Genomic DNA, 13,664 nt, shown 5'->3' with positions numbered 1-13,664 from the left:
GGAGTCAGGACAGGGGCTTCTGTTGTCTAGAAAGCGCAAGAGGAAGAACCAATGAAGATGCTTTGTGTACTTTAATATTTTGGCAGGACGAATCTGTTCTAATAAAAGGGGGAGAAGTGGAGGTGAGGCAGATTAACAGGGAAAGAGAGTAGAAAACAAACAAGAAAAGATGAGCAAAAAAAAAAAAAAAAAAAAAAAAAAAGAGCCAACTCAACACACAAGAAGCTAGGTGGCCACGCATCACGAAGCTGTGACTAACAGTGAGTCGGAGAAAGCAGTGAGTCGGAGAAAGCTAACAGTGAGTCGGAGAGAACAGGATTCCAAACCTGGTCTTTCCCAGGTGAATTTTAAATTGTGGTAGCACATTCAAGTGTATATGCCCCTGTACAAATTGAGATATATGATGAAGGGGTGTTTTTAAAAAATAATAAGGTAGAGAGATCAGGTTGGAGATGCAGAACATCACCATCCACATGGAAAGGGTAATGGCTAAAAATGCTGTTTAAAGAAATAGTCACACTTTTGGTTCTATTCATTTTAAGCTTACACATTACATATTTCAGGATTCATCTTGATAAAAGTAGCCTCTGTTAGCAGCTTTCTAATCCTCATATTCAGCATTCTTTCCTTTCACCTCTAAAGGTGTATAGAAGTCTCCCCTTGAACTTCCTCATCTCTGTTTTGATGGTCAGCTTTCTGGAGAAGCCTGGGGCCCAGCAAGCCAATCAGTAGGCTTCCAATTGGGGCTGTGATGAGGATGGCCAGAAACGCCACGGTCAGCACGTCCATTCCATATTCTTCTGACTGTTTATCTCCATGTGATCTTGCTGTGTCCAAAGCTACAGATCCTATTGCAGCCTATAAAAGTTTAAAGGTAAATTTGGAAACACAATAAGATAAACACATAGACAGAAGGTCAATTATTTTTAAACAAATTGCTTATTCTTTTAAAAAAATAATGAATCTTTTTTTAAAAAAATATTTTTTATTGATTTCTGAGAGGAAGGGAGGGGTAGAGAGAGATAGAAACATCAATGATGAGAGAATCATTGTTTGGCTGCCTCTTGCATGCCCCCTACTGGGGATCGAGCCCACAACCCGGATGTGCCCTTGATCAGAGTTGAACCCAGGACCCTTCAGGCCACAGGCTGACACACTATCCACTGAGCCAACCCAGCTAGGAAAATTGCTTATTCTTTTGCTCAACTAAGAAAGTTCAGTAAGTCTTCTTTCAAAGTATACTGAAGTTGGTTCTGATTGTTTGAAAACTGCCCCTGCCTTTGCATGGGGAAAGAATGATGATTCATCTATACCTCTCTGCATAAGGTAAGGTTACAAAAAATATCAGGCAAATATATTTCAAAACACAAGGTGAACACAGACTCATGATTTAGCTAATTATAACATGATTCTTTATACTAAATTTCTTCTGACTAAAGAGGAAAGTTACTGGGTATCTCAATTTTTCATCTTTAGGAATTTGGAATTAAGAAAGAACAAGATGAAAAAAATATGTAGTGATACTTACTGGAAGATGATGAAGTTTTAAATGAAAAAAAAATGTATTGTTTTAGAATCAAAACTAATTTTTAAACATCATGAAACTTGAAAGTGGTAGTACCTTCAATACTAGGTATTTGGTTAACTCTTTGGCTCAGGGTTGGTGAAATGTTTCATTTAAAGTTTATCTACTGAAAAATCTTATAAAACTTCTTGTTTTCCTCCTAGAGGCAAAATACAGTATTAGTGCATATGGGAAAACCATATATCAGTCTATCTGGTTTTCCCCTTATTCCACTGAACACGTTAGCCTCTAGGACAGTGAAGCAGAAGAGGAAATATTAGTGTGCATGAGACACAATGGCAGAGACTGCTAATTGACCACAAATATCTGAATGTCCCTTTTTTCTTCCTTATTATATAATTCCTGAGTTTTAGCTGGTCTCATTGCTGTCCATACAGACCCTTTTTTTCAGCCTTCATTGCAGCAAGATGAAGCTCTGTATCTAAGGCCACTGAGGAGTGAGTGGAAGGGATAAATGCTACTTCCGGTTGTTCCCTGAAAACAAATAGACACTCGTAGCTTATTCTTTCTCCCCCTTTCCCACTGGGTGAGAAATTATGGAAGCGGGACTCATTGAAAGGCACATGCTGAGGACAGTGGTCACCCTGCCAGCTCTGGGATGCCCTTGCAGGACTGCTGGTGAGAAAGAAAAAAGCTATCTAATGTAGTCCCTGTATTGAGGCTTCTTTGTTATTGCAGGTTACCTGGTACCATAACTAGTTCAGTGTTTCATGAATTCTTGGAAAGGACTGCACACATGATGACATATATCCAACTCTTGAACAACACGGGTTTGAACTCCGCAGGTCCACTTATACGTGAATTTTTTTCAATAAATATACAGTCAGCCCTCCATAGGTCTAGGTTTTGCAGCTGTGAATTCAATTAACCATGACTGAAAACAGCTTCCAGGGGTGGCACCCACGCCCGCAGAGTCCGCCCGAGAGTGTGGACCAAATCAGGGCTCTCCGAAGCCCAGACTTAAGGGAGGACAGGGTGGTGTGGGAGGCAGGTATGGGGGCGTTAGGGGGGGCCTTCAAGACACTTCCCCTGGGCGGAGGCAGGATTTCTCCTGCCCAGTTTGGATCCTTATCGAAAGCCCCACATGAGACTAGCAGTGAATCAGGATCGCCTACACCGAGCACCCCCACATGGCAGGCATTATCGGCTTACACTATAGGCGACCCCTGTGAAAGGGTCGTTCGACCCCCAAAGGGGTCTCGACCCACAGGTTGAGAACCGCTGCCATAGGGTCTTAAAGCAGAAAAGTGAACGGATCTGGAATTATCCAGCCGAAGAGGATGGCACAGAAAGCAAACCAACATTTGATGGTGCAGGACTCAGAAGGTGACCAGCAGTGTTCTGTTCTAAGAAGAAGTGAAAAATGAATCTTCAACTACAAAAGAGTTACATAAGCATCTTTTCCCGAATTGCATAAGCCTGGCCCCAGGGACTATAACACAAAGCTGAGAGAGAAAGCTTGTCGAGCTTGCCCATGGCTGCACTGCTCTGCGGGTCTCCCCTGAGGAGTTTGCAGTTTTATGCCCTCTGTAGTTCAGTTCTACAATGTCCCTCTCAGAGCATGCGCCACACTTGTCTGGAGCCGTCTGCCTCGCTAAACTAAAAGACCCACCAGGGCAGGAACTGAAGTTGGCTTTGGACAGTGCCCTTTGATACGCAGAAGATTTGAATTTTGACATAGTCCTGGTTATCTATTTTTCTTTTGTTCCTATATTTTTGATGTCATATCCATATCTTTGATGTCATATCCATATCTTTGATGTCATATTCAAGAAATCATCTCCAAATGCAATGTCATGAAGATTTTCCACTGTGTTTTTCCCCCCCAAAAGTGTTCTTGTTTTAGCTCTGATGTTTAGATCTTATCTGTTTTATGTTAATTTTATATATGATATTTTTTTTTAAAAAAAGGATCAACTTCTTTTGCATGTGGGGAAAAAAAAAAGAGCATTTTCCACTTGCAGTTGGGAATCTGCAGATGCAGAGGGCTGAGTGTATGCATTATTCTACCCCACTTTATATAGGGTGTCCCAAAATTCACGCAAGATTTGCAATTCAATTCAATTCAATTCAATTCAATTCAATTCAATTCAACTCAACTCAATTCAATTCCAAATCTTGCGTGAATTTTGGGACACCCTATATAAGGGACTTGAGCATCCTCAGATTTGGGTAAGCACAGGTGGGTCCTGGAACCAATCCCTCACTGATACAGAGGGACAGCTGAATTTTGGGGGAGTCAAAAGTTAAACACGAATTTTTGACCCCTGACCCCTGTGTTGCTCAAGGGTCAACTGTATATTTCTCTTTCAGTTCTCTTTTGTGTGTGTATGTGTATGTATGTATATCTTTGGGAGTGTATATGTATACTGAATTGTGATTTAAAGTATATTTTTATAGTATCATATGAACAAAAAAGTTTGAAAAACAACTAATATAGAAAAAATGTATAAAAAGTCTTGTGCTGTGGCAAAGGGAGAAAAAAGAAAATTCTATACAATACTTGTTTCACAGAACATACAGTCTTCAACACAAATATTATCTATATTCCTAGATAATATATCTTGTTTTTTAAATTTTTCTTTGATAACAGGAAGGTGCCATCTTTTAAAGTTTAATGTTTAGAAACAAATATTTCATATCAAAGCTACTAGAGGGATTCTTTTAATGTTTATTTACTAAAGTTACCAGAAGTAGTGTGGAAGCTGAAGACACTGAGGGAGAAACTATTGTATCTATTGCACTATATTAACCTCACAGTATTCTTAGCCATTATATCTCAGACATCTTTGAAAGTCTGATGGAAAGAAAAAACTTTTTTGAAATAATACTTAAGCCCACAACTGTACAACATCTGGCATGTAGTTACAGAGCATACACATCCCCCAAAATACCTAAAGTATGAACATTTGATTTTCATTTCATGAAATAGATACTTAAATAATTGAAAAACAATCAGGGATGGAGCAGTTAAATCTCATTTGCTATAATTACTCTAGAAAATATGCAATGCAGCCCTGGCCAGTGTGGCTTAGTTGGTTGGAGCATCATCTGTACGCTGAAAAGTCATGGATTCAATTCCTGATCAGGGCACATACCCAGGTTGCAGGTTGATCCCTGATGGGGTTGAGTATAGGAGGCAGCTGATGGATGTTTCTCTCTCACATGATGTTTGTTTCTCTCTCTCCCTTCCTTTTTCTCTCTAAAATAAAACAAGTGAACAAACAAAAAAACATATCCTCAGTGATAAAAAAAATATGTGATACAATTAGGAATATATTATATTTGCAGCAAATCATACTCTAAAGCAGTGGTTCTCAGCCTTGGCTGTACATTAGAATCACCAGGGAATCTTTTTAAAATCCTGATTTCTGGGCCTCATCCTCCGGAAATTCTGTTTCTTTGTAATGAGATGGGGCCACAACATTAGTAACAAAGAAACAGAATTTCCAGAGGATGAGGCCCAGAAATCAGGATTTTAAAAAGATTCCCAGGTGATTCTAATGTGCAGCCAAGGTTGAGAACCACTGATCTAAATAAATTTAAATGAGCTGTCATATTTAAGGAATCAATATACCAAAAATAAAACTTTTAAAGAATAGATGAGTAAAACTCTTTTTACAAATCAAACTTCAATTACTTATTTCCACCAAATTTGACTAAGCTCTTTTATTCAAAATTTCAAGGTATCAAATAGAAACGGGAGTTAAACTGTAAAGCCATTCTTTAGCTACCATTACCTGGACTGTGGCCTTCGGAAGCCATGCAAAAGAAATGAATATCTTTTCTTTTATGTTAAAACCAGCAAAACACACCATCAGAAATGTAGTCAAAATTCGTATCAATACTGCAATGCCCAAGGTGGCAACACAAAGGCCTGTAAGAAATACTCAATTTTTAGACATAATGAAATATTGGGGGAGAAATCAAATCTCATAGTTATTGATTCAAAATACTATCAACAGCAGTAATATAAATCTATTAAAAAATTCAAAAGACAAAAATGGTTAGGTATAATTTATCAAAATATTAATATAGGGGTCGGCAAAGGTAGGTTTACAGTTGAAAGTACATGAAACACAGCTTATTATTTATTAATTATTATTTATTTGTATTACAACTGTAAACCTACTTTTGCCCACACCTGTATTAAGGATCAATCAGACCATTTATTTAAAAGAAAGTATTTTCCCTAGAATAAAATGAAGACTTAATTAAACATATTTGATTTTCTGCAAAAGAGATTTGAGTGTTATTTCTCTTACACATTACAGCAAAAACTACACTTTCTCCCATGTGTTTATTCAACAATAATTTACTAAATGATAACAATGCATGACAGGATTTGGATTAAGTACGGGTACACAAAATCCTATCTAATAAAAGAGAAACATGGTAATTGGCGTACAACCGCTACCCTTCCCATTGGCTAATCAGCGAGATATGCAAATTAACTGCCAGCCAAGATGGCTGCCGGCAGCCAGGCAGCTTGAAACTAACATGAGGCTTGCTTGCCTCAGTGACAGAGGAAACCAACATTCCCCGCCTGCCACTGCAGGCCTCTGAGCTTCAACTCTAACCAACTATGTAACAAATATAGAAGCTAAACAAAACCCCAGAAACCTGCTTTCAGCGAGCCCGGGATCTCAGAGCTGGAGTTATACAGTGTTTTGATTATAGAACTGAAACAAACCAGATACCTTCTTTCAGCAGCAGAAGCCTCAGAGCTGGAGCCAGAGCTAAAGCTGGCCCAGAATAAAAAAGAAAAAAGAAAAAAAGGAGCAGTTGGGAACTTCAGTCAGCCTGAAAACAGCCCTCAGACCCTCACCCAGACTGGCCAGGCACCCCAGTGGGGACCCCCACCCTGAAGGGTGTGTGACCAGCTGCAAACAGCCATCATCCCCTCACCCAGGCTGGCCAGGCACCCCAGTGGGGACCCTCACCATGATCCAGGACACCTTTCAGGGCAAACCAGCCAGCCCCACCCATGCACCAGGCCTCTACCCTATATAGTAAAAGGGTAATATGCCTCCCAGCACCGGGATCAGCAGAGCCGAGAGGCCTCCCGGCACCGGGATCAGCATGACAGGGGGCAGCGCCCAAACCCCCTGATCGCCCTGTGGCTCTGTGTGTGACAGGGGGCAGGGCCACAACCTCCCTATCCGCCTGCTCTGTTCGTGACAGGGGAAGGCACCCCAACCCCCTGATCAGCCCTGCTCTGTGCCTGACAGGGTATGGAGCCCCAACCCCCTGATAGGCCCTGCTCTGTGCGTGACAGGGGGTGACGCCGCAACCTCCCCATCGACCCTGCCTTGAGTGTGACAGGGGGCGGTGCCCCAACCCCCCAATTGGCCCTACCCTGAGCGTGACTGAGGGTAGCATCGCAACCTCCCGATCCGCCCTGCTCTGTGCATGACAGGGGAAGGCGCCCCAACTCCCCAATCGGCCCTGCTCTGAGCCCGACCAAGGGCTGCACCTAGGGATTGGGCCTGCCCTCTGCCACCCAGGAGCAGGCCTAAGCCAGCAGGTCGTTATCTCCCGAGGGGTCCCAGACTGCGAGAGGGCACAGGCTGGGCTGAGGGACCGCCCCCCCCCCCCGCCCCGAGTGCACAAATTTTTGTGCACCGGGCCTCTAGTATATATATAATGTACAGACTTTGCCTCAATGTACTTCTAAGCTTGAGGAAACCAGAAGCATAAATAAACAGTTAATATACTGTAAGGTAAGTGAAGTATAAATATATTGGTAAGAGAGCAAGAAGAAGAGAAAATCAGTATTTTCATCATAATGGTTGAGAAGTCTTTACAGAGTATAAGACCAGAGGTGATATTCATAATGTTTATCAGCCCCTGTGTCTTACTGCACTTGTGTTTACACTGACTGCCCATTAGGCCTGGTTCACATGTTCAGTACTTCATTCAGTCCTTTAAATTCCTTTGCTGATAGAGATAAGTTCATCCTGATTTGCAAAATAAGGGATTGTGACAAAGGCTGCTGCAGGTTACTGGATCTGAGGAAAGCATAGCTAAGGTGACTGGTAAATAATAGGGTGGCTTATTTTATTTTTTATTTTTTTTATTAAATCTTTATTGTTCAGATGATTACATTTGTTCCTTTTTTTCCCCCCCATAACTCCCCTCCTCCCAATTCCCGCCCCACCCTCCGCCCTCACTCCCCACCCACTGTCCTCATCCATAGGTGCACGATTTTTGTCCAGTCTCTTCCCACATCTCCCACACCCCTTTCCCCCCCAAGAATAGTCAGTCCATTCCCTTTCTATGTCCCTGATTCTATTATAATCAACAGTTTATTCTGTTCATCAGATTATTTATTCACTTGATTCTTAGATTCACTTGTTGATAGATGCATATTTGTTGTTCATAATTTGTATCTTTACCTTTTTCTTCCTCTTCCTCTTCTTAAAGGATACCTTTCAGCATTTCATATAATGCTGGTTTGGTGGTGATGAACTCCTTTAGCTTTTTCTTATCAGTGAAGCTCTTTATCTGACCTTCAATTCTGAATGATAGCTTTGCTGGATAAAGTAATCTTGGTTGCAGGTTCTTGCTATTCATCACTTTGAATATTTCTTGCCACTCTCTTCAGGCCTGCATGGTTTCTGTTGAGAAATCAGCTGACAGTCGTATGGGTACTCCCTTGTAGGTAACTGAGTTTCTTTCTCTTGCTGCTTTTAAGATTCTCTCTTTGTCTTTTGCTCTTGGCATTTTAATTATGATTTGTCTTGATGTGGTCCTCTTTGGATTCCTTTTGTTTGGGGTTCTCTGCGCTTCCTGGACTTGTAAGTCTATTTTTTCACCAGGTAGGGGAAGTTTTCTGTCATTACTTCTTCAAATAGGTTTTCAATATCTTGCTCTCTCTCATCTTCTGGCACCCCTATAATTCTGATGTTGGTACGCTTGAAGCTGTCCCAGAGGCTCCTTACACTATCTTCGTATTTTCGGATTCTTTTTTCATTTTGCTTTTCCGGTTGGATGTTTTTTGCTTCTTCGCATTTCAAATATTTGCCTTGATTCTTGCGCTCCTCTGGTCTGCTGTTGGGAGCCTGTATAATATTCTTTATTTCAGTCCGTGTATGCTTAATTTCTAGTTGGTTCTTTATCACAACATCAAGGGTCTCATTAGATTTCTTGTAGATCTCAATAAGTTTATCGGCGGCTTCTAGACAGTTCTTGAGAGACCTTAAAAGTGTGGTTCTGAACTCAATATCCTCTATTGACAATTTTGTCCTGTTTCTTTGTCTCCGCATTTTTTTTGCTTTCTTGGTGCACTCCCTAGTGGTCTTTGTGCGCAGTCTTGTTGTAGTTAAGCTTTGATTGTTCGGGTGGCTTTTTTTTTAAGGGAACATTTGTTAAGTGTTTACTCTGTGCCACATTCTGTATTAAGCCCTAAGTATATTACTTTTCTTAATCCTTACAACCAGTGGGGTAATTTTTCTTATTTTACAGTTGAAACAAAAAAAAGAAATTCAAAAAGGACAAACTTTCTTAAGTTTAAAAGGCTGTAAAACACCAGATAAACATTGCTGGGGATCTATTGTGAATCTATTGTGAATATGGTTTCTTTATAGAAAAGCTATGTGGCTCTTTATTGAAGGGTACTAATATTTCTCCCATGATGGTAAATTTTCCAAAATATTTGTTGTCTGAAGTATAAGGTACAAGAAATGATACCACTCTCAAAGGGGAACATTAAAAGTTTGGGGAGAGGATGATGAGAAAGTTTTAGACACACTGAGTTTGAAATTTTGTAGGACTTATAAATGGAATATCCAATTAGCAACTGAATATATTGATTTAGAGATAAAGATTTTGGAAGTATGTAGTTCATAATCAAAACCACTGAGTGTAGGTGAGCTCAGAGATGTGATGTAGGGTAAGTAGCATAGAACCTTTGGAAAGAACTTAGATAAAGAGCAGCATTTAAGCCACATGTATGTGAGTGTAAAGGAATAATCAATAAAAAAAATCCTATCTAATAATAGACAAAGATTGAAATTAACTGTACCTCTGCTACGCTTCCCATTAGCTAATCAGTGGGATATGCAAATTAACTGCCAACAAAGATGGCAGCCGGCAGCCATGCAGCTGAAGCGAGCAGGAGGCTTGCTTGCTCCAGTGATGGAGGAAGCAAAGCTTCCTCCCTGCTGCAGCCCAGCTCTGAGCTCCACTCTAAGCAACAAAGTTGCAATTATAGAAGCTAAACAAACTGCAGATACCTGCTTTCAGCAGGCCATGGCCTCAGAGCTGGAGCGGCAACAAAGTTTCAATTATAGAAGGTAAATAAATCCCAGAATAAAAAAAAAGAAAAAAAGGAGAGGCTGGGAGCTTCAGTCGCAGGCCAGCCTGAAAACGGCCCTCAGCCCCTCATCCAGACTGGCCAGGCACCCCAGTGGGGACCCCCACCCTAAAGGGGGTGCAGGCAGCCTGGAAACAGCCATCAGCCCCTCATCCAGGCTGGCCAGGCACCCCAGTGGGGACCCCTACCCTAAAGGGGGTGCAGGCAGCCTGAAAACAGCCATCAGCCCCTCATCCAGGCTGGCCAGGCACCCCAGTGGGGACCCCTACCCTGAAGGGGGTGTGACCAGCTGCAAAGAGCAATCAGCCCCTCACCCAGGCTGGCCAGGCACCCCAGTGGGACGCCCACCCTGATCCGGGACACCCTTCAGGGCAAACCAGCCGGCACCCACCTGTGCACCAGGCCTCTATTCTATATAGTAAAAGGGTAATATGCAAACTAACCCTAACAGCAGTAAGACTGGGAATGACTGGTCACTATGACACACACTGACCACCAGGGGGCAGACACTCAATGCAGGAGCTGCCCTTTGGTGGTCAGTGCGCTCCCACATGGGGGAGCTCTGCTCAGCCACAAGCCAGGCTGATGGCTGCCAGTACAGCGGTGGTGGTGGGAGCCTCTCCTGCCTCCTCAGCAGCGCTAAGGATGTCTGACTGCAGCTTGGGTCTGCTCCCTGCTGGCAAGTGAACATCCCCGAGGGCTGCCAGGCTGCCAGAGGGATGTCTGATTGCCAGCTTAGGCCCAATCCCCCGGGGAGCAGGCCTAAGCCAGCAGGTGGTCATCCCCCGAGGGGTCCCAGACTGCAAGAGGGCACAGGCCTGGCTGAGGGACCTCCCCCCGCAAGTGCACAAATTTTTGTGCACTGGGCCTCTAGTATATATATAAAAACATTTTTTTAAAAGAAAGGAGGACTCAGAAGGCTCTGGAAAATATAATTTCAGACTTCAATGTAAAAAGTGGCTTAAAGATCTCCCAATGCTGTTGAGAGCTCAAATAAAATAAAGACCGGTACGCATTCCGTGGTCTTAGCAATATGACCTTCATCAGAGCAGGGTTGGTTGTGTGAAAGGGCAGAAGCTGGTCTAAATGTTGTTGTTTTTTAATGTATTGAATAAAAGAATAGGAGTTAAAATGGAAAAAGGGGATATGGTTACTTACCTCTTCGGAAAAGTTGAAAAAAGGAATAGAGAGGTAGATTAGTAAGTGAGGAGGGAAGTGAAATGGAGAAAGAATAAATTTTAATTGTGTTAAAATACACATAAAATTTATCATCTTAACCATTTTAAAAATATATATTTTTATTGATTTCAGAGAGGAAGGGAGAGGGAGAGATAGAAACATCAATGATGAGAGAGAGTCATTGATCAGCTGCTTCCTCCATGCTTCCTACTGGGGACCAAGCCCACAATCCAGGCATGTGCCCTTGACGGAATCGAACCAGGGACCCTTCAGTCTGCAGGCTGATGCTCTATCCACTGAGCCAAACCAGCTAGGGCCATCTTAACCATTTTTAAGTATACAGCTATGTAGTATTAAACATTCACATTTTTATGCAACTAATCACTAGAACTCTTCCCCTAAAACCCTGGCAACCTCATTTACTTTCTGTCTCTATGAATTTGACTATATTCGATACCTCATAAAAGTGAAATCATACAGCCTGTGTCTGTTTGTAACTGGCTTATTTCAAATAGTATACTGTCCTCATCTATGTCCACCCATGTTGTAGCATGTATTAGAATGAAAGAATATTATTTTAAGATAAGAGAGCTTAGACTCGGTTTAAATTCTGAAGAGGAGAAACTGACAAGTATGTACATGACAAATACATTCAAAGATGTATGACAAGAATCTATGTGTGAGATCCAGAAGAAGGTGGCAGGGATGGGATCCTTAGGATGGAGGGAGCATATTGTGATGCGAGGAAAGGAGGAAATACAGAGAATACACCGTATATGTGCAAATTAACTTCAAATACGATGCTATGAATCAAGAGAGTTTTAATATGGTGGCTTTTAAATGCTTAAATAAATTTAAAAAAATGAATGCACAAACATTTCCATTCCATGGGTACCTATTATAGAACTGACTAGTTATCTTTAAAATTCTGGCCCTTGATCAGAACAAGGCTAGATGAACACTCTTAATAGAAAAAAATATTTTAAGGCCTGCATTTTTTGAAAGTAGTAAGCAGTGTTACTTTTTTTTTTACAAGGAATAATTGTAAAGATATTTAATTTACTATCTTAGACTGATGAACATTATTTTCTTTTTATTAAACTTTACCTGAGGGTATTTTTTTCTATTGATTTTTAGAGAGAGAAACACCAATGTGAGAGAGACACCTTGTTTGGTTGCTTCCCACACATGCCCGACCAGGGTGGGGGTTTAATCCTGCAACCAAGGTACATGCCCTTGACCAGAATTGAACTTGCAATCCTGAGGGTCAGCGCTCTAACCACTGAGCACCACCTAGGGCTGATGAACATTATTTTCTAACCAACTACTTATTTATTTATTTATTTATTTATTTATTACATATGTGTCCTTATCCCCACGTTACCCCCTACAAACCAACTACTTTTAAACCATTATTAAGCATGTGACAATGGGAACTACTGAACATATACCTACTAAAGGTATTTCAACTGAATATAAAAAGTTGATTTTAGCCAAAGTACTACTTTGAAATTCTTACCTACAGTTTCTGGTCTGAGAGATGAAACAGATACCTCTGCTCCAATCAGACCAAAGAGAAGGGGCTGAAAGATGTTCCAGGCAACTGCAATAATTTTTTGAACCTCTGCCTAAGAAAACAAACATACATATGAATTTTTATTATATAAAGTTACAAGTTCTAAGAATTTTACTAATATAAAATTTGAGTCTATTTGCGCTGAGATTGGCTTTATTTCTGTGACATCTATAAATGAAGAGGTTAGCTAGAACAAAGCAAAAATTGCATATATTTATAACACAGTTATGATATGAGGTGTTTAATGTTGCTTTGCAGATAGATCTTAATTATAAATAGTCTTATAAAGTAATCTTAGGAGAACTACTTCTGAATGCATGGTATGTGTGTGTTCACATACTATAATACTTTTCTTTCATAGTTTAAAATTTTATGTTCATTTTAATTTAACAATATGATTTAGATTTCATATTAGCACATATATCCAGGTACCTCATTATTGCTACATAGGAATCTGGTATGGAAGTACCACAGTTTATTGAATTATTTCTTTATTGATGGACCTCTAACTTATTTCCAATTTTATTTTATCTTTACAAGAAAATACCTTTTAAGGACATTTCAAATTATGCACAAAAATAAAATCTACATGTAAAAGGCTGTTCCAGTTATTAATTTATTGTCCCTTGCCCCCTTTCTCTGTTGCTCTGAGGAAAATGGAGCCCCATCTTTACGCTCTTTAAAATATTTCTCCTTTGCTAGGTAGCACCATGTTAAATTTTGTCAGTAGAGGGCGCTGAAGAGATACTGCCAGAGGAAGGTGCTCTTCCTGGTTTCAGTGGCTCCTGCAGCAGAATCCTACAGCACCAGGCTCCTGCAGACCAGGTGGTTTCTCCAGGGCCAGGATCCTGCAGTGCCTGGTGGCCAGCAGCCTCCGGTGGCCAGCAGCCTCCCCCAGCCTACTCCTGGGTGACTTCATAGTCAACTCCCTTGAGCAATATACCTTCCCATGTACCCCAGACAGTGGATTTCTTAGAAATTTGGAGGGTAGACTATAGGCATAAATG

At 41.0% G+C, this 13,664-nt stretch overlaps 1 protein-coding gene across 2 annotated transcripts in view; it reads right to left on the bottom strand.

Moving 5' to 3' along the window:
• Positions 1 to 312: 312 nt before the first annotated feature.
• SLC9B2 (solute carrier family 9 member B2) overlaps positions 313 to 13,664 on the bottom strand; it is a 44,731-nt gene continuing 31,379 nt past the window's right edge. Inside the window, exons 10-12 of one of the 2 annotated variants that reach the window (XM_059664164.1) lie at positions 12,601 to 12,709; positions 5,326 to 5,462; positions 313 to 858 (exon numbers count right to left, since the gene is read on the bottom strand). In XM_059664164.1, coding sequence (XP_059520147.1) covers positions 637 to 858; positions 5,326 to 5,462; positions 12,601 to 12,709 — 468 coding nt within the window. In that variant the 3' untranslated portion in view covers positions 313 to 636. The remainder of the gene's footprint in view (positions 859 to 5,325; positions 5,463 to 12,600; positions 12,710 to 13,664) is intronic. The other variant, XM_059664171.1, reaches the window with a different exon arrangement.

The sequence above is a fragment of the Myotis daubentonii genome, chromosome 1 (genome assembly GCF_963259705.1).
Source record: "Myotis daubentonii chromosome 1, mMyoDau2.1, whole genome shotgun sequence".
Classification (NCBI taxonomy): domain Eukaryota; kingdom Metazoa; phylum Chordata; class Mammalia; order Chiroptera; family Vespertilionidae; genus Myotis; species Myotis daubentonii.
This window is presented reverse-complemented; position numbering and strand designations above follow the sequence as displayed.